This window comes from Lithobates pipiens, unplaced genomic scaffold (genome assembly GCF_037356315.1).
Source record: "Lithobates pipiens isolate NorthernLeopardFrog02 unplaced genomic scaffold, aLitPip1_a1.2 Scaffold_28, whole genome shotgun sequence".
Lineage (NCBI taxonomy): Eukaryota > Metazoa > Chordata > Amphibia > Anura > Ranidae > Lithobates > Lithobates pipiens.
In genome coordinates this window covers 206,570,334-206,591,551 of record NW_027507789.1, presented here as the reverse complement: position 1 = coordinate 206,591,551, position 21,218 = coordinate 206,570,334, and the positions used below count along the sequence as shown (strand labels likewise).

The 21,218-nt window shown below is 43.3% G+C and overlaps 1 protein-coding gene across 5 annotated transcripts in view; it reads left to right on the top strand.

Annotated features, from left to right (window-relative positions):
- Nucleotides 1-21,218, top strand: part of MYT1 (myelin transcription factor 1) — a 105,508-nt gene that overhangs the window by 56,662 nt on the left and 27,628 nt on the right. For 3 of the 5 annotated variants that reach the window (XM_077460373.1, XM_077460372.1, XM_077460375.1), the window contains exons 5-15: nt 42-104; nt 370-629; nt 3,927-4,760; nt 7,660-7,794; nt 7,923-8,013; nt 9,358-9,468; nt 10,340-10,554; nt 13,094-13,299; nt 13,711-13,980; nt 14,082-14,236; nt 14,968-15,069. In XM_077460373.1, coding sequence (XP_077316499.1) covers nt 42-104; nt 370-629; nt 3,927-4,760; nt 7,660-7,794; nt 7,923-8,013; nt 9,358-9,468; nt 10,340-10,554; nt 13,094-13,299; nt 13,711-13,980; nt 14,082-14,236; nt 14,968-15,069 — 2,442 coding nt within the window. The remainder of the gene's footprint in view (nt 1-41; nt 105-369; nt 630-3,926; nt 4,761-7,659; nt 7,795-7,922; nt 8,014-9,357; nt 9,469-10,339; nt 10,555-13,093; nt 13,300-13,710; nt 13,981-14,081; nt 14,237-14,967; nt 15,070-21,218) is intronic. The other 2 variants (XM_077460377.1, XM_077460374.1) reach the window with 1 other exon arrangement.

The window sequence follows — 21,218 nt, the reverse complement described above, 5'->3', positions numbered from 1 at the left end:
AAGCAATAAAACTTTATGCTTTGTTCTTCTGTTTTCTATAGCTGTCCAACCCCAGGCTGTATTGGCTCAGGACACATCAGCGCAAAGTACGCACGACACAGAAGGTAAGGCCACGTTATGTATGAAGCCAATGTATAATTCCAATATTTCATGTAGAGATGTGTTAGTGCACCCTCTAGTGGCCATCTGGATATTATACAATGCAATCAGCATCCCTACTTAATGACCGCTGTAAGAAAGCCGGTGAAAGGATATGCAGCTCCGGTTGTGTGCTGTTTTGACACTCTGTGCTTTGTCATTAAGCAGGAAGCCCCATATGAAATCACTATACAATTCAGTATTTATCAGGGTCTTTTGTTGTCCTTGCAGTTTACAGAATTGCCCCCTGGCCCGGAAACGCAAGTTGGAAGACGCGGAGGCTGAGGAGCTCCTATCTTTAAAGAGGAAGTCCCATCCTCTCAAACTGGCCATGGATGAGGGCTACAACATGGACAGCGATGGCAGCGAGGAGACAGAAGCGAAAGACGAAGAATCAGGAACAGAAGACTCAGAAGGGACAATAGTAGAAACGGAAGAGGAATCTGAAAGCACTGAACCCAAAGAGCCTCCAAGCCCTGAACCCAGAGAAGGTGCTTATTTATCTTACACCTGTCTATGACTTTTAAAGGGTTGGTTCATCTAAAACCAAGAATTCAAGTTCATTTAGATGCTGCCCAGTATTTTGAGCAAGACACTAGCTTCTAGTGCATTGGTGTTCCAAACTCCACCCACATTCCATGGCTGAAGTAGAAAAGATGTAGCTGGATAGCCGCACTCCGAATTATTCAACTTTATTTCAAAAATATAATTAAAATCATAGCATCTAGGCTGGTAAACAGACTAACTGCACAGCCGCTGACATGTTTCACACCGAACACGGTGCTTAGTCATAGCTAATGAGCAGAACATACATACAGAGCTATCATATATATATATTTTAGCTCTGTATGTATGTTCTGCTCATTAGCTATGACTAAGCACCGTGTTCGATGTGAAACATGTCAGCGGCTGTGCAGTTAGTCTGTTTACCAGCCTAGATGCTATGATTTTAATTATATTTTTGAAATAAAGTTGAATAATTTGGAATGCGGCTATCCAGCTACATCTTTTCTACTTCAGTTCCTGTTGCAAACAGAGCCAGCACCCTGTGGGATTGTGGAGACAGCTGTTTTGGGAGAAGTCATTACCTTAGAGAAGTAATTCTTTTTCACATTCCATGGCTGTTTTAAAGAGTCCTCTGTCCAAATGTTGAATTTTTCTTTCATTTTATCTTATTGAAATGCAGAAGAAAAATATATAAAAAACCATTGGGTATGACAACCCACCAGAACCCACCCATAGTTAAAATATCACTTTTGGATGGACTAACCCTGGTCAAGTGAATTCCTAAAGTGGTTGTAAACCCTTACATCAGGGGTAGGCAACCCCGGCCCTCCAGCTGTGGTCTCCCATGAGACATTGCAAGACTCTGACAATCATAGGCATCACTCCTAGAGGCAGAGGTGTGATGGGATTTGTAGTTTCGCCACAGCTGGAGTGCTGAGGTTGCCTAACCATGCCTTACATATACCCAATGAAGTGACCAGCCTCACATGATACATAGAGATGAAACAAATCCTACAATATAAGCTGCAGCCCTCTCTTCGCTACAGCCTTCTAAAACATACAGATCAAAGAGTTTTTCTCAGCTCCAGCAGACAGGGGGCGGGGATCTGATGTCACACACTGCACATCATACAGCAGGGGGCTGAGTGTAATCTGAGACCTTGATGGAGGGAAAGGACACACCCCCTCTACACCTCTACACAGTCTCATAGGGAAACATGCACATCTGAGGCTGTCATTCCCCTTCTGTGTGGGGGGGGGGGGGGCTGTCTCCCTCCCAAGATTCTGTATAAGTGACAGATAGCAAATGGAAGAGAGACAAGACAGAAATGGTACTTGGTGCTTTGGCTTGAGTCTAGTACACACTATAGAGGCATATGCTCTGTTAATTTTCCATCTCAAAGATGTACATCAATTTTAAGTGAACACTAATCCAAGAGAGTGCTATGTGAGCTTATAATAACGTCCATAGATAACATTTTAAGGTAGCGTTATACAAAAAATTAAGTTGGTAACATATAAGGGGCCCCAACCATGGCCCACCACATTACAACAAGGTCTTTATAGAAAGATCACTTTGAAGCAATGGTACTTAACATATAAAGGGCCCTAACCGTGGCCCACCACATTACAACGATGTCTTTATAAAAAGATACCTTTCCATAAGGCTCAATAAAAAGACAAAAATAATAAGCTAAAAAAAACCTTGCAAAACCCCAAACTCACAGCACCCACATAATATTAATTTCATGTAATGTTAAGTTCCAGTTCCCATTATCATGTAGTGGGAACGAGCATTCCTGCCACACTATTTTGACAGAGGGGCTTTCACACAATTTTGCGTGTTGCATAGGGCAGACCATTCAAGTTAATGCGCGTTCATCACCCAAAAAACAAGCTCCTGCTCCTTTTCGGGCAACAAGGTTCACGTGATTTTTAAAGGAGTGGCTTGCTGCGATTGCCTCACAAACCTGTAATGCAACAAACGTGGCAGAATTGCAGAATTGCATAGCAGTTGGGGTGCCATTGAAAGATTATGGCACCCAAATGCACACCGCGAGTTGTGCTGCGATTGCAATGCTAGTTGGAATCGCGGGCAGAATTGCGTCAATTCTCTCTGAGATTTAAAATCGTGCATGAATGGAGGCTTACTGTCAGAAACTGCAGACGTACTACTGTGGATTATCAGAGGCTGACTACATCCTACAGGTGTGGATGAAGCCCGGAGATATGCTGCAAGAGATAGTCAGACACTGGGAACATGTAATACAAGAGTGCTAGAGATCCCCAGCCTCTTACAACTCAAGGCTTCTAGTCAGCCAGTGGCTGCTGGGACAAAAGGGCCACATTATCAGTACCAAAGGATTGCATGGAACCCTTGGGCTACAGATTGGGCCCCAGGACTTTAAAGCTTCCTTTAGTCTAATACAAAGCAAAAGACTTCAAGCAAATTTGAATGCATACTTATACTTACAGATGTGAATGGTAGGGTTGCCACCTCATCCCTTTAAACCTGAACACCTTTGAATTACGCAGGTTCTGAAGCTAATTTAATGCAGATAAGGCGCCAAGTGAGTTTAATTACCACCTTAATCAGCGACAGAACCCATGTACTTCATATATGTTCGGTTTTAAAGGGATGAGGTGGCAACTCTAGTGAATAGAGCCTGAAGATATACTGCAAGAGATAGGCAGACACTGGGAACATGTTATATAAGAGTGCTAGAGATCCCCAGTCCCTTACAAATCAAGGCTTCCAGTCCGCTAGTGGCTGCTGGGACCCAAGGGCCACTTTATCGGTACCAAAGTGTTGCATGGAGCCCTCGGGCCACAGGTTGGGCCCCAGGACTTTAAAGCTTCCTTTAGCCTAGTACAAAGCAAAAGGCTTCAAGCTAACTTTGATAAATACTTATACCTAATTTCCTCTGCTGGTATACATTTACATATATTCGTTAATGGCATTAGTAATTTGTTTACATGACCTATTATTTAGGCTGATTGAAGCTTTAATGTGCGCTCCAGATTTCTGTTTGTAAAATTTCAGTTGTAGAGGTGTCAAACAAAAATCTTCCAAATGGGTCTCTCTAGTGGAAACATCATCGTTGTAATTTTGGTGTTTATCCATTACCTCGTCTTTTTTTGTTGCTTCTCCGTGACATTGCTAATCAGGCTTTTGTTCCAGCTGTGCTTTTGAACTGCATAATTACAAGATCTGAACATTTCAGGCGGTAATTGCAGACGTGAGAAAGATAACCTATTTTCGTTTTCTCTTTTTGCTGCAGCTGAAAACTCTTCCACGAAAGAGACCTATGAAGATCGACCATCGAACAATGAGACGCCCACAAAAGCCACTTACAGCAGTTATCACGAAATCATTGCCAATTCCCTCTTAAATCTGGGCCAAATTGCAAAAGAGACCTTGGTGTCAGAGGGCCACTTGCCAGAAAGTGAATTGGAAACCCCCAAACCGAGCTCCGGGGTGGTGCAGATTGTCCAGCCGGAGGTGGAAGAAGCAGCTGTGGAGGAAGTGTGCGACAAAGAGATCATCATCCAGACAGAAGATGCAGAAGAAATCATTGAAGTGGCCAGCGAACGAAGCAGCGAATCATGTCTGGAGCCTCGAGAGGACACCAACTCAGAGGAAATATGCAAGAAAGACATCATAGACGACGAGGATGAAGATGAAGATGAAGATGATGATGACATTGACGACGATGATGAGGATGACTTAGATGATGATGAAGAGGAAGAAGAAGAACAGACATCGGAAATTATGACCCATGATGTCCCCCGTGCTTCTCAGGCCTCCCCAAAAATTCACTGTGAAGAACAGTTCAGCCCAAAACCTGAATACTCGGTCACTGTGGAAGTCAGGTCGGATGATGATAAGGATGATGATAGCCACTCCCAAAAATCAGCAGTGACCGACGAGTCCGAAATGTACGACATGATGACTCGGGGGAACCTGGGGCTTCTGGAGCAGGCAATAGCTCTGAAGGCCGAGCAAGTTAAAGTTGTCCGGGAACCGAGTAGGGTGACGACGGACAACATTAAAAGCTTTCAAACCGACGAGAAGCAAAATAGATCAATAGATACCATGAGAAAAAACTTTTATGGTAATTCCGTTTCTTTGTTATCTACTACTAAATATACTATAATTGATGTGTATATTGGGTGAATATATTGGATGATCAGTATGGTACCCTTAGCTAGTTATTAGGATAAAGTAAAGTGAACCTGTGGCCAGGCTATGAAAATGTGAGTACAGTATTTGTATCATCTTAACAAGCAGTAAATGAGCTTTCAAACAAACTCTCACTGACCTATGTAGCGGCAGGCAATATGGAGTAGTTTCAAACAGATTCCTTCAAGTCTCTCAGCAGCTCAGCTCCCCCTGCTTCTCCTTTTAGTAATGACTCTCAGCAGCTCAGCTCCCTCTACTTTTCCTTTTAGTAATGACTCTCAGCAGCTCAGCTACCCCTCCCATCTGTGTCTCAACAGTTTGGCTCCCCCTGCACCCCCCTCCCAACAATGACTCAGAAGACCAGTTCCCCATGCTTCCCATCCCAGCAGTGACTCAGTCGCTTTGCCTCCCCCTTCCAGCAGTGACCCAGAAGCCTTCAGAAGTTCCGAGTGGGGTGCAGGGTGGACTGAGCTGCTGATAGAAGGACTCTGATCTTCCAGAATGAGTTGCTCCACATTGCTTGTAGCTACAGAGGTCAATGAGGGCTTATTTTAAAGCCCATTGACAGCTTGTTAAGCATTTGTATATCTATGAATGTCCATAGCCTAGCAGAGCAGAACTAAACTCTCTCAATCAAATATTTTAAACTTATTGCTTCAGTTGTTTCCTGGTTTCTGGCCTAGCCATAAATGAGGACACACAATGAGTCTTCATGGGCATTTTTTTTTTTCATCTGGAGGAGGGGTTTTCTCAGTTTACTCTCCTGCTTGCGTGCCTGAACTAAGGACAGATGCATTCCAGGAAGTAAATGTTACATGAACTATCTGATGGCTGTGGCTAGAGATGCTAGGGAGGTGTTCTTCAAAGCGATTTCTCAACATAATTAAACATGGAGACAGGGATGTATGGGTGAGTTTGCTTTGAGTATTAAAAATGAACTAAACAGCGTTTTAAGTTTGTGATGCTCAAGTGCAGTTTAGTTCCACTTTAAGTAGGCCATCATAGCATTAATTTGCGTCTTTTAAATCAGCCTGAAGTTCAGCTTTAAATAATCAGCAAATGCTGTCGCGGTTCTGACTCTGCAAAAACGTGTTATGAAGTCTTATTTTTTTATCTGGTGAAGGAAATACACTTTCCAAAATAACGGCGTAATGCACTTCAGTATAATGATCATTGTTCTGTTGCCAAGGGTGACTAAAACTTTTGCATCCTAAGCAATTTACGAGCCTTTGATCCCTTCCGCGGCTTTCTCTCGCTTATCTGAGAGCTTCATGAACACAACGTGTAAAATAATCCCTTCGGGGCCGTATGATGGTTTACCGGAAATAGATCCTCCAAACTGAGAGGGAAAAACAATCTTCGCCATCGATCCTCGTGTCGTTTTTAGCTGATGTGTTATTTTTTTTATTTATTTATTTATTTTTTTGTCTCACTTTTCTCAAAAAAGCACCATGCTACTTTTTTCATTTTGCTGAAAATTTCAAATTATTTTGGGAGCATTTTTTTTTCCATCAAAATGACAAGCCTGTGATAATAGGACATTTCCCTTTTTACCACCAGTTTGACCACAAATCTTTGGCCAATAAGAATTTTTTCATCCTTTTTAAAAAAAAAATTTGATCAGCTAAAAGAAAGCTTTCTCTTTTAGCACCAGCTTGACCAGAAACCTCGGTCACGTGCCCTCTATTAAAGGATAACTAAAGCCAAAACTTAATTTAGGTTTCGATAGTACGGTGAGAGCTTAGAACCTCTGTTAGGTTCTTGTTGTTTGTATCCTTGTTAGATAGATTTTTGCTCTTTTTTTTTTGTACCGATCACCATTTTCACTAGGAATGCAAGGGAAATTCCAACATTTTGAGTTGCCATCAACAGGGCTTTTTTCAGCGGGATCAAGGGGGAGCGCATTTCCAGCACTGAATGTATGTAATAGCAAGGGGTGGTGGGGTGTGCTGGAGGGTCTATTGTTGCTTCCTGCTGGGGATGTCATGTCACTGGGTAGGGGGGATCTATTGTTGTAGGGGTGTTTATTGTTGCTGGGGTGGCCTACTGTTGCTGGGACGGTCTTATTTTGCCATGAGGCCTTATGTTGCTGGGAGGGATCTACCGTTGAAGGAAAGGTTCTATTGTTGCTGGCTGCTGGATGGTCTATTGATGCTGGCTGCTGGGATATCTTTTGTTGCTGGGGTAGATCTATTGTTACCAGGGGGTATTGTGTTGCTGAGGGAGGTCTACTGTTACTGTGCATCCTATTGTTGCTGGTGGGCGGTATTTTGTTTCAGGAGGGTCTACAGTATTGTTGTTGGGGGGGGGTCTATTGTTGCTGGAGGGAAGCTATTGTTGGTGGCTGTAGAGGATCTATATTATTGGTTTCATGTTGGCATTAACAAGTTCCATACATATTACTTAGCATCACATAATGAATCATTCTGTATTCTCTAAAAGGGGCAGTACTGGGAGGTGGGTAAAGGGTGGAACCAAGGGAAGGTGCTCGGAGGTGGGTCGGGGGCAGAGACAAGGGGTGATTCGGAAAGGGGGAGTACCTGCACCAATTCTCAAAGAAAAAAAGCCCTGGTCACCAATAGAGTAGGAATAGAGGGCACATTGTCCAATGGGGACACCTATGTAAGAGAAGATTTTCCTCTTTTTTTTTTTTAACAATATCCCTTTACTTTCTCTTATTTCTTCAGGACAGGAGGTGAGGGGAAATCTCTCCCAATCATGCTAGGAGTTTCAAACAAACCTTACTCTCTCCACCACGTTGGAATATTTAGAAAGCTTGGTGATGTCTGCTTTGATGTCACTCTAATAAAATTTTTGCTTTTGTTTCTAAGATGCAGCAAGACCTGAAAAGCGAGAGATCAAATGCCCTACTCCAGGTTGTGATGGCACTGGCCATGTCACCGGCCTTTACCCCCATCACAGGAGCCTCTCAGGATGTCCTCACAAAGACAGAATCCCTCCAGAGAGTAAGAATACTTTTTTGTTTCTCAAACTGGGTGACAAAGTTGTTAAAGAAGTATGTTTTCTGCCCTTATTATCAAGGATGGAGCTATGGGGTGTACAGATTTCTCATTGTCCTTTTACTATTATACAGTTCTGGCCATGCATGAGAATGTATTAAAGTGTCCAACGCCTGGATGTACAGGACAGGGTCACGTGAACAGCAACCGCAACACACACCGAAGGTAACTGCGCTGGTGACTAGATAACAATTCCTTTTAATTTTTTTTTCCATTGGACGTTCCTTGTAAAATAACTGAACTTTACCTAAAAGGCTATCATTCTATTATTAGAACCTTCAGCCCATTAACTTCCACAATAAAGCTCACAGGTATATAAGGATCAAGCTTTATATTAGATCAGTGGTCTCCAGACTTTGGCCCTGGGCCGGATGCGGCCCTTTGCTTGCTTTTATCTGGTCCTTGGGGCACTGTTATCATCCACTGATACCAACAATGGTTCATAATTCCCTCCACTGACACAAATGAAGGGGCAGAATTGCTCCAATTGACACCAGCAACGGGACACAATTCCTCCCAAAGACACCAACAATAGGGCCCAATGACACCAATGATAGGACACAATTCCTCCTTAAGACACCAACAATGGGGCACCATTCTTCCCACTGACACCAAAGATGGGGCATTGTTTATGCCCACTAATGTCAGGATCTTTTCTACTATCAATCCAGCCCCCCTAAAGTCTGAAGGACAGTAAACTGTTTAGAAAGTATGGAGACCCTTATCTTAGATCATTCATGCTGAAATTAGCTGTTTTTTTTCCTCACAAAAGAAAAATCGGTGTTTGGAAATCAATGCCAAGCCCCCTAAATGAGGCAAGCGTTTCCTGAAGATCCTATTTTAGGGATTATTTTTGTATCCTTGTTGTAGAACTTTCTATTAGATTTTATGAAGGCATTATTAAGACTGTTAGGCCGCGTACACACGGGCGGATTGTCTGTCCAACTTAGTCCGCTGAACCGTGTTTCAGCGGACAATCCGCTCGTGTGTGGGCTTCAGCTGACTTTTTCAGCGGACTGTCTGACGAACAAAGTCTTACGGAATTTCCGTAATTTTGTCCGTTCAAACTTGGTTTTGTCCGTCCAAACTTGGTTTCAGCGGACAGTCCGCTCGTGTGTAGGCAAGTTGGACGGACTAAGTATGGCGCATGCTCAGAAAGGATTTACACGGCCGAAGGTTGCATTGCATTGTATAGGACGTCGTATTTCTAGTCCCGTCGTACGTGCTGTACACGTCATCGCGCACGCTTTCAGCGGACTGTCTGCTCATCGTGTGTGGTCAAGTCCGTTCATTCAAAATTTGGACGGACTGTCTGTCGGATTGTCTGACGAACTTAGTTGGCCGCGGCCTTAGTCAAATTTTATACCTATCATATCCTTCTACTTCAGCACAAAGAACAACTACATTTTTTGAGCCTTGTACCCTTTCAAATATTTCATGAAGCAAATTGGATACTGCAGATCATGTGAATTGTGGGTCTTGATAACATTTTCTTTTTTTTCCTTTCAGTTTATCTGGATGTCCTATCGCTGCAGCTGAAAAGTTGGCTCGGTCCCATGAGAAGCAACCACAGCCCGGAGATCTCACCAAAAATAACACAAATTCCGACAGGATACTCAGGTTAGATAATGCCAAGTGGCCTTCATATAGATTATAGACTGATCTTCATACCGTGGGGCGGTAAACGGAAATTAGGGCAATGCTGGAAAGGTTTAAAGGTAGCCTAGCTGCTAATACCTTCAATTTTAAATCCAGGCATTGTTTTAATACATCTGTATGCAACTTGTTTGTAATACAAAAAAGGTATTCCTCGCCAGGCCCACGGCAGGCTCCTTTGCTGTCTCTCACATATGTAAAGCCTGCTATAAAGTATAACTAAAGGCAAAACTTTTTTTTTTAGTTTTGGATGGAGTAGAGAGGGATTAGACCCCCTGTCAGTTTATATTGCTGTCTGTGCCCCTGTTAAGGGGATTCACCCACTATACTTGTCTTGTTTGCCATTATCATTGAAAGTAAAAGAAAATCACACATTTTGGGTTATCCCCAGAGGAAATCTTCCAATGGGGACACTAATTCTGGTGACCTGGGGGGGGGGGGGGTCCAAAGGAATTCCTTTAATTTGCAGGGATTTCCTCTCATTTCTTGTTTGACTATGGGACAGGAAGTGAAGGGAAATCTCCGCAATGGGATACAGATGGTGAAAAAAAAAATCTTACAGGGATTATAACACCTCCTTACTCTATCCAAAATGAAAAAAAAAGTGTTGCCTATAGTTCTAATTTAATACTAAGAATTTCCTCACAACCACTTGTTAAATTCTTATTTGCCTTGAAAACTATTAACCTAATTAACACTACTCATAGAGAGAGCAAGTTACACTGTTGAGATTCGGGAAATAGACTTGTCCACCAATTGTGACATCTGGGACATTTGGGTTCTGATGGATGCAGAGGCTCCTTGAAAAAATAATTGCTTTCTTTGTACATAACAGGCCCATGTGCTTCGTGAAGCAGCTGGAGATCCCCCAGTACGGCAGCTACAGACCCAATATGGTTCCTGCAACGCCAAGAGCCAATCTAGCCAAGGAACTGGAAAAGTACTCCAAGGTTACCTTCGATTATGCAAGTTTCGATGCTCAGGTTTTCGGCAAACGCCTGATTGCCCCAAAGATTCTGACAAGTGAAAACTCACCCAAAGCCTTTAAATGTAAGTAATGAAAACCTAACTTTAGATTTTAGTGAGACATGTAAAGGACTCTCTTGGTTTATTTGGTGTATACACTCAAGTTGCAGTAGCGTAACTCTGTTAAAGTTTACAATTTTTGCACCCTGCCTATATCTCACAGGAGAGTTGCTGCTATATAATGTGAGTTTGATTATTAGCGCAGTTTTTTCTTTTTTATAGATTTATGCACATAACCTGCCTCCAGCCTAATGTTCAGACTACGGGTACACCTAACCACGCTGGTCATCTAGAATAAGTTCTTTCCCTAGCACCCACTAGCTTGCAGAGCAAACGTTTTCCTATTTTCAACTTTTTCAGCTCATTCAGAAACAGCAATGAAAAATAATCTTATGATTTTGGAAGGAACAAGTACTTGTACTCAAGTTTTTTTTTTTTACATTTATTTGATGAGTAGTCTGAGAAGGTGGTGGCTGTCTGCATGTGGAAGCATTGTTCACCATGCTGAAGCTGTAGAAAAATGTTTTAACAATGCCGGCGGCCTCAAGAATCCTTAGTGTTCATAACTAATCCGACTTTCCAAGAGCCTTATGTAATCCTGCCACAGATGCTCAGCAAGGAGGCTGCACACAGGCCTGGTTGTTGCAACACAGTGGAACGCCCTCTTCTGCTGCCAAGGCTGAACATGCACACGGCACAGCGGTAACATTGGCGGCTAGCCAGATATGCCTGTGCTGCTGATAGCTCTCTTTAGCCCCAATATAAAAGTAATTTTTGCTCCATAGGAAAATATAATTCTCTGGTGTAATAGGATCCGCTCATCGCACTAATAGCAGAGAAGGTCTTGGGGTAACTCCACTGGTAAAATTAAGTCATGCAAAGCAAACAAAGACTGCTCTCTGCGCAGTCAGTTATTTAAATATGCAAGCTGACCTTTAAATCATGGCAAAATCATAATTGAGGACAGTGGTTCTCAACCCTGTCCTTAAGTACCACCAACAGGCCATGTTTGCAGGTTTTCTTTTATCTTGCACAGGTGCTTTAAATCAGAATTAATGGCTTTGTATTTTGGACAGGTATTTTATCCTAGAGAAATCCCCACAACATGGCCTGTTGGGAGTACTTGAGGACAGGGTTGAGAATCAATGATCTAGGATACCAATTATAAATTCCATACACATGTGCTACCTTAGTTTAATATATAAGTAACTATCCTCTTAAAACAAGTTTGATAACGTCCCACTGAAATCTTGGTAAAGATTCTTCCTTATTAAATGGGTGACTAATGCTGGCCATAGGCGCTTCAAATCTCAGCTGGTTCAGCAGGAGCCAGCTGAGATTCGAACTATGTATGGGCAGCTTGAATATACCTAAGATGATCGATCAGTAAACTTAGGAACAACCAGCCTGCCGAATTTTACATGCGATTATTCCAATAATCACTGAGTTCTCCCGGCGGGGAGGACACTTCCCCTGTCCCCGCGCTGGGAGAATACAATGGCTTCTGTGGTTGCAGGAAAGAGATTCACTCTGTGTATGGCTTTCTTAAGTATGGCCATCGAGGCTCTGCTTTCTTAAAGTGGTGTTGCCACCCAAAAAAAAAAATTGCTTAAAATTCATAAAAAAATTGAAAAAAAAATAACTGGAAAAAAAGAAAAATGTATTCACCTCTAAATGCCTGTTGCTAGGGAGTCCCTCGTAATCTGCCTCCTTCATTGCCCGGGCTGGTGACATCACTTCCCCTTGGCACCGCACAGTCATCTGGGACCTGTCACGTGTCCCAGGTAACTGAGCGGCGTATCACGGCGAGTGGCGCCGCTCGCGCATGCACAGTGGGTGCCCGGCTGTGGCCCACAGTAAGAATGCCGGCGCCGTGAGCGGAGCTGGGAATGAGGGGGGCTTCATTCCCCTGCATCACTGGACCCTGGGACAGGTAAGTGTCCGATTATTAAAAGTCAGCAGCTGCAGTATTTGTAGCTGCTGACTTTTACATTTTCTTTTTAGGGGGAATCCCACTTTAAGCAGGCCATACACAGAGCGATTTTCTTTTCTGAAAACATGGATTGCAGGAAAAAAAATTGGCTTCATTCCGCCACCAACGCCGTGTTGACAAACCCTCCCTGCTCTGGGGGGGAGGCCGTCCCCGCCGGGAGAACTAAGTGATTATTGCTAGCAGCTATATCATTTGCTAGCAATAGATACATGTAAAATCCAACAGGCTTGATCGATCAATCAACTTGGGCACATTCAGCCTGCCCATATATGGTTCGAATCTTGGCAGGTTCCTGCTGAACCAGCCGAGGTTTGAACCGTCAGTCTACGGCCTTAGTCACCCCACTTCCCCCTGCCTCTGACTGGACAATTAAAGAGCAGCAGAACATCCACAAGGTCATCTATAACCTTTCCCCTTGAGTAAGCAACAGGGATAACCTGATAGCGTTGACTGGTTTAGGGTGCTGCCCCTCTCTATGATGTGATTGGTTCCTAGTGATGCAAAGCTGATGGAGTACCCTATGTTGGCCCTCAGGGCTTGAATGCTAATTTGTGTTTTCATTTTTTGCAGCTAAACCATATCCAAAGGCCTCATCACCCAACCACAGCCCATCCAGCAGTTATGTTAAAAGCACTTCCTCTTCCTCCTCTGGCTTCGACTACACCCACGACGCAGAGGCTGCTCACATGGCGGCAACAGCTATCTTGAACCTTTCCACCCGGTGCTGGGAGATGCCAGAGAATCTTAGCACGAAACAGCAGGACCTGCCAAACAAAGTGAGTTCAGTTCTAAAAGATTAGGTGTTATTGAAAAGCATTGGTTAAAAATGTCTATTAAGGTAAATGGTACTCCCCCGCCTGTCATTTCCATTACTGGTGACATGGAGAAGGTTATATACTGCATGAAATATAATAATAATGAAAAAAATAACTTTATTAAAAGTTAAACAAAAAAAATGATCAAAATCTTCATGATTCATAAAGTGCAGAGCTGTCCCTTCTGTACTGAATCTGGTCCTAAAGTTACAAGAGCACTTTAAATATGATTTCAGTTGTTTAGTCATTGGTAGAAGGTCATTTCATGGTCTTTCCTTCCTGTTCTGGAGATGTTATCCAGTTACACCAGTACATTGTGATAATGGTTCAGTAAAGAAAAAGAAAAAAAAAATGTTCTGTCTGTGGTTGCAGTCAATGGACATTGAAGTTGATGAAAACGGCACTTTGGATTTAAGCATGAACAAACACCGGAAACGGGAGAGCACATTCCCCAGTAGCAGCAGTTGCAGTAGCAGTCCCAGCATGAAATCTCCAGACCAGTCACAACGCCAAAACTGCACAAGTGCCACCAGCAGCAACATAACATCACCCCAGTCCAGCCAGACCTCCCGACAGGATGACTGGGATGGGCCCATCGACTACACCAAGCCAAATCGACAGCGGGAAGAAGAGCCAGAAGAAGTAGGTTGCGGAGGACATGTTCCTTCAAACCCTGTCTGGTGATGCAGAGTTTCTAATTAATGTAAAAAAGTAAAACTTAATTATGAAATCTTCCTTTAAAGTCCGAACCCGCCGGCGCCTCTTTTGCTTCATCAGAAGCCGATGATCAAGAGATGCAGGAGGAGAGCTTTGAAGAACGCAAATATCCTGGTGACGTCACGCTCAGCAACTTCAAACTGAAGTTTCTTTCCAAGGACAGCAAGAAAGAGTTACTGACGTAAGTAAAACTGGAAGGAACTTGGCTAAGTAAACTGTGTATGGTTCAATAGATTAGTCTGGGAGCCAGAAACGTTAGTTCTGAGTAAATCAGTAGGCAAATCCATGAGACTTTTCTTGATTTTCTAGTTATGACCTCTTATACGTGTGTTAGCATGACCAGGTGAGTGAACAAAAGGAGTGCCCAGAGTTTTCTAGGATGCTTTTCTTTAATAATGGGTCTCAAAAATTAGACATAGCTAAAGTTTATTGAAGAATACCAAGAAGACGGGCTTCGATTTATTGACTACTGCGCAATTATAGGGTGTAGGATATTGTATTTTTTGCATTTGTGGAAAACTGCTCTAGACTACAAGATGGTGCACAAAAAAGTGTCCTATGTTCTAGCCTAGAGCTCTATTGTCCAGGTAAGTCAGCTCCTTTTTCCCTCAAAAAATATAAAGGGTCCCCTGTTTTGCCTAGACGTACCCCTGCATTAAAGAGTACCCTTCACCCACACATGGCTGAGAAAGACATATTACAGGCTCAACAAATGCTCACAAGAATTCAGTCTAACACTAGCAACATTGGCTGGATGGTTCATGCCCTCATTTCATTAGCTGCTTACTTGTTGAACAACTGCTGAGCCTTTTAAAATGTCAGCCTCCACCATGTGTAGGTGGATGGGTACACTTTAAGTCTGGCAGAAGATGGCCCTCCCGTTGAACTTACTTGAAACCAATATTTTCCCAGATATTTTGCTGCTCAACGGGATTTTCGGCCAGTACGTGATGGGGGGTGCGCAAGTCCAAAAGGGGGAGAAGCTGGAAAAAAGGCAGGAGCTCTCCTGAATGAGTAAGTTCTGCTTCAATCCTTAAAGTAGAATGATGTTGATGTTGGGAGCCATGTATCTGTACAGCAAGAGCACCATGAGAATGGGGATATTACAAAATTTGGCTTAATGGGTCATCCATTGCACTGATTAGTTTTCCACTGTAAAGCAGACTAGTCATCTGCCAAGACTTTCATGGCTTCTTTTGCTGTGTTGATACATACTCTAGGAAATGTGTAAATTGCAATGCTTCTTGGATACCGAAATTGTAATGTTTAATGGTTCATGACTCGTCTTAAAAGGTCCTGAGAACAGGTAAAGCAAAAGTTGGTTGGATTGATGAATTTTCTTTGTTAAAGAATGTTTGGGAGGCTCAAAACCCAACTCCAGTCAAAGCTTTTTTTCTAGAACCTCAAATTTTCAAAGCTTCTGTAATGTTTGATATCCGTCACAGGACCTGAGGAGAAATCTCCCCAGGAAATAAAGTACCGTCAGAGGTCCCAGACCGTTGTAGTGTCACAGTTTGCTGCCTATCACAGGATGGTGCGGAAGTGACGTTGTTGCGTACTGCGCATGCGCGATGCGTTCCAAACGCTCGCGCCGTGCGTTCCAACATAGTTTCGGCAATACAGTTCAGCGAAACCATCACATAATGTTACGGAAGTGATGTTACACACAACACAAACACGGGCCACGTTGTTGCGTACTGCGCATGCGCGATGCGTTCCAAACACTCGCGCCGTGCGTTCCAACATAGTTTCGGCAATACAGTTCAGCGAAACCATCACATAATGTTACGGAAGTGAAGTTACACACAACACAAACACTGGGCCGTTCGTTACAACACTAATACTTCCCTTGTTACCTAGTAGGTTTTGCATTGCTGGGACTTGTAGTGCCTATCCTGAGCTACATGCTTCAATGTTCAGTGTCCTCATCCCTATCCCCATGCTTCAATGTTCAGTGTCCTCATCCCTATCCCCGAGCTTCAATGTTCAGTGTCCTCATCCCTATCCCCGAGCTTCAATGTTCAGTGTCCTCATCCTTATCCCCGAGCTTCAATGTTCAGTGTCCTCATCCCTATCCCCCTGCTTCAATGTTCAGTGTCCTCATCCTTATCCCCGAGCTTCAATGTTCAGTGTCCTCATCCCTATCCCCCTGCTTCAATGTTCAGTGTCCTCATCCCTATCCCCGAGCTTCAATGTTCAGTGTCCATCCTTATCCCTGTGCTTCAATGTTCAGTGTCCTCATCCCTATCCGCAAGCTTCAATGTTCAGTGTCCTCATCCTTATCCCCATGCTTCGATGTTCAGTGTCCTCATCGAAGCAGGGGGATAAGGATGAGGACACTGAACATTGAAGCACAGGGATAAGGATGAGGACACTGAACATTGAAGCTCGCGGATAGGGATGAGGACACTGAACATTGAAGCATGGGGATAGGGATGAGGACACTGAACATTGAAGCACAGGGATAAGGATGAGGACACTGAACATTGAAGCTCGCGGATAGGGATGAGGACACTGAACATTGAAGCACGGGGATAAGGATGGACACTGAACATTGAAGCTCGGGGATAAGGATGAGGACACTGAACATTGAAGCACGGGGATAAGGATGGACACTGAACATTGAAGCATGGGGATAGGGATGAGGACACTGAACATTGAAGCATGTAGCTCAGGATAGGCACTACAAGTCCCAGCAATGCAAAACCTACTAGGTAACAAGGGAAGTATTAGTGTTGTAACGAACACTTCCGTAACATTATGTGATGGTTACGCTGAACTGTATTGCCGAAACTATGTTGGAACGCACGGCGCAAGTGTTTGGAAGGCATCGCGCATGCGCAGTACGCAACAACGTGGCCCGTGTTTGTGTTGTGTGTAACATCACTTCCGTAACATTATGTGATGGTTTCGCTGAACTGTATTGCCGAAACTATGTTGGAACGCACGGCGCGAGCGTTTGGAACGCATCGCGCATGCGCAGTACGCAACAACGTCACTTCCGCACCATCCTGTGATAGGCAGCAAACTGTGACACTACACCGTCCCCACTCTTTCCTCAATTCCTGTTCTGTCTTACACCTTAACCTGGACAGGAAGTAAGGGGAAATCTTCCATGGAGTGTAGACAACAATTTAAAAAAACTTGTAGAGCTTCTAAGCCCTTGTACACACGGTCGGACATTGGGCTCCATCGGACTGTTTCTGTCGGAGTATCCGCCGGACCAAGTTTTCCAGCTGGGCTATAAAATTTTCCGACAACATGATCCGATCGGACTTTGTCCGATCATGTGTAGAGAATTCCGATCGGACAAAGTGCCACGCATGCTCAGATCAAATTCCTAGACCAAAGCTATTGGCTACTAGCCTGAACGTAATAACGTCATCACGTTAAGTACGATCGGATTTTCTGACAACTTTGTCCGACTGTGTGTATGCAACAGTTTCGGACAAAATCCGTCGGACAAAATTCGACGGATTTGGTTGTCGGAATGTCCGACTGTGTGTACAAGGGCTAACATTTGCTCACTGTCAACAAAAAGGGGTAGATGTACCAAAACTGGAGCACTCAGAATCTGGTGCAGCTGTGCATGGTATCCAATCAGCTTCTAACTTCAGCTTGTTAAGCTTTGACAACAAGACCTGGAAGCTGATTGGTTTCTGTGCAGAGCTGCACTAGATTTTGCACTCTCCAGGTTTAGTAAATCAACCCCAATTTGTTTTACTACTCCTTGCATATTTTGTGTTTCAACCTTCCTCAAACACGCAGGATGTAGGGAAAAAGCAATAGGGACACAGACAGCTGTAAAATGTTGTTAAGACCTTCTAAGCCCTTGTACACACGGTCGGACATTCTGCCAACCAAATCCGTTGGATTTTGTCCAACGGATTTTGTCCGACGGATTGTGTCCGAAACTGTTGCATACACACGGTCGGACCAAGTTGTCGGAAAATCCGATCGTTCAGAACGTGATGACGTTATTTCGTTACGACGGGACTACGTTCACGCTAGTAGCCAAGAGCTTTGATGTAGGAATTTGATCTGAGCATGCATGGCACTTTGTCTGATCAAAATTCTCTACACATGATCGGAGTATGTCCGATCGGACCAGTTTGTCGGAAAATATTTTCAACAAGTTGGAAAATTTGGTCCGACGAATATTCCGACGGAAACAGTCCGATGCATACCACACACAGTCGGATTATCCGACAACACGGTCAGATAGGACACATTCCGACGGATTCTCCGACCGTGTGTACAAGGGCTAAGAGTTCCCCATCATATCCAAATCTAAAAAAAAAGTTTTTGTTGGGGATGGGTTTTAAGTCTTAGCTCATTTGGGATCACATTACCACTTAATTTAATTATTTTTTTAAAAGTCTTCATGTGCAGCAGGTTGGCAGTTGATATTTTTATACACATACACAAGTCAAAAGTTTACAAACTTCAGAGCAGCATGCAGTCATTCCATCTTGAGAAATATAGCTAAAATTCTTGAATATAAAATATAGTTATAGGCCTTTGATAAAGGATCTAGCTTTGTTTAGCCCCAGGCTCTGCATTTGTCATTTTTAAGGAATAGTCTGCCTGCCATTGTTTTTCACTCACTCTATCTATAACATCGATGTTGTAGACTGGATTTGTTCCCATGAAATTAGATATACAACTGTATCACCATTCTCAAAGTTCTATTCCTGCCTACCCCATCCAAACGGCATGCCCTAGATTTCGGCTTAGGTTTCGTGGGGTCTTTGCAAGACCACGCTATTTCATCCCTTCCCCATTCAGAGTGCGTGTTTTGTTGAAACTCCATTGTGTGAAATAACGTGTTAGAAAATAGATAAGATGATTATCTGCCTGGCTAGATTTCCTGGAACAGAGCAGACATCCGAAAACCGATGAGACTTTAATTTTAGGAGCCCAGGTAACCCTAGAACGTTTAACTCTGCAGAGGGAGTAATTTGAGTTTTTTATTCCACGGGCGCCACCTGCTTCGACCTCCCTGCCAGAATAGCCTGACGTTTTTTATTTCTCGTTTTCTCTGGATCATGTTGCCTCATGTGTTGGAGGTTGACGGTTGTCCACAGCATTGCGTGTGGGTTTGCGTGTTGTAATTTTTGTTGTCTTTGATGTTCATTGTGATGCGTGCATCAAATGCAGCAGCCTACCTTATACAGGTTTTTTTTTAGCTGAGGCTGATTAATTAAAACCAGAGAAATTAAGGTGAGCAGAAAATTAGACCTGTTACCAGCTTTATTTTTATGGAAAACCTAAACAGAAATTCTGAATGGTTTCTCTGGGCGGAGTTCCTTAACCAGGATTACACTGAACCCCAGAGTTCCTCTAGACTGCAGGGATCTCCAAACTACGGCCCTCCAGCTGTTGCGGAACTACACGTCCCGTGAGGCATTGTAAAACTTTGACGTTCACAGACATGACTAGGCATGATGGGAATTGTAGTTCCTGAACAACTGGAGGGCCATAGTTTGGAGACCTGCTGTAGAGGTTCCTAAAGCAATCAGCAATTTCTGCCTCTCAGATAAGTTGGAGGCATTGTTGGGTCTGCTTTATATACAGATCTGCCTTTAAACAGTGTAGACCAGGGTTTCTCATCCAGGGTTCCATGGAGCCCTAGGGTTCCTCCAGAGATTTCTAGGGGTTCTTTGAGCAATCAGCAATTTCTGCCTCTCAGATAAGTTCCCACTGACACCATTGATCTTTTAGGTTTCTGTAAGGAGATAATTCTTCCCAATGACCATCACACTAATCTATCATAGGTTGTAGATAAACAAGGGTTCTTCAAAAAGTTTCTACACTTTTTTAAACTCTATTACATATATAAAAGTGCGAAACGTTTTTGAAGACCCCTTGTAGTAATTTTTAGTAGGGGTTCCCTGAGACCAGTAAGTTATTTCAAGGGTTCCTTTGTTTTGAAAAGATTGAAAAAGGCTACTCTGGGGTAACAAGTTCCCTTCTATTGCTTATTCACTTTTGTGTGCTATAAATTGGTGCCAGTGTCTAGATTATTTTAATATTGATCAGGTTTTTCAAACAATATGGTCCAGGCAGCACCAAGAAGCACATAAAAGTAGATATAGTGGCCGGGGGCCAGATGGGGCCCTTAGCTTGTTTTTTTTGCCCTTGGGGCACTTTCATTCACTGATACCAACAATGGAGCATAACCCCCCCTCATTGACATGAATATAGGGGCACAATTCCTCCCAATGACACCAACGATGAGGCACAATTCCTCCCAATGACACCCAACAACGGGGGCCCAATGACATCAATGATGGGGCACAATACCTCCAACTGACACCAATGATGGGGTGCAATTACTCCCACTGAAAGAAACGATGGGGTATTATTTTTTCCACTGACATTGGGATCTTTTCAAATCCCAATGACCACAGTTCAGGCCCCCCTAAAGTCTGAAAGACAGTAAACTGGCCCTTTGCTTGGAAAGTTTGGAGACCGTTGATATACAATATTAGCTTTTTACTGAAACAGACGGGGGAGCTAGTTAGCTTTGATATTCTTCCTTTGAAAATAATTGCCTTGCTCACACTCTGGCCTCTCCTGGCATTTTTTGGACCCTTGGCAGGTGGTCCTATGCCAAGCATCCCTGAAACGCTAAACAACGCTGAAAAGGCTAAAAAAAAAAACATTGAAACGCTAAACAACAAATGGATCAATTCATGGTTGGTGGCCATAGGGCATTGTAGCATGTCTGCTCAGTTGTTTTCTATGGCTATTCAGGCCCTGCCAGTAGAGTGGTTAAGCCACAAGCAGTATGCTGTTTAAATGAGCTCCTAGGCTAGCCATACATGTAGGAATACAATTATTCAATCTCAATTTGAATTAAATTTTATGTTGAAATAAAACATTTATTGAACAGAATATCTGCTGGGTAATCAATGGGTTCTGATGGAACGTAGCCAAAACATTCAGTTGCTTTCCATTAGATATCAATTCAATCTATTCTTTCTGCTTGTAATACACCCTAGCGATATAAAAACTCCCCCTAATTATTTGTAATCTGGGGCTTTTAGCGGGGCACGTCGTCCATCTCTCATTTTTCTAGCGCCAGCTTGTTGCTACAGGCGGTCTCATTGACTGCAGTTTTGCTAAATTAGCCTTTCTCTCTCCGTGGTTCACCTACA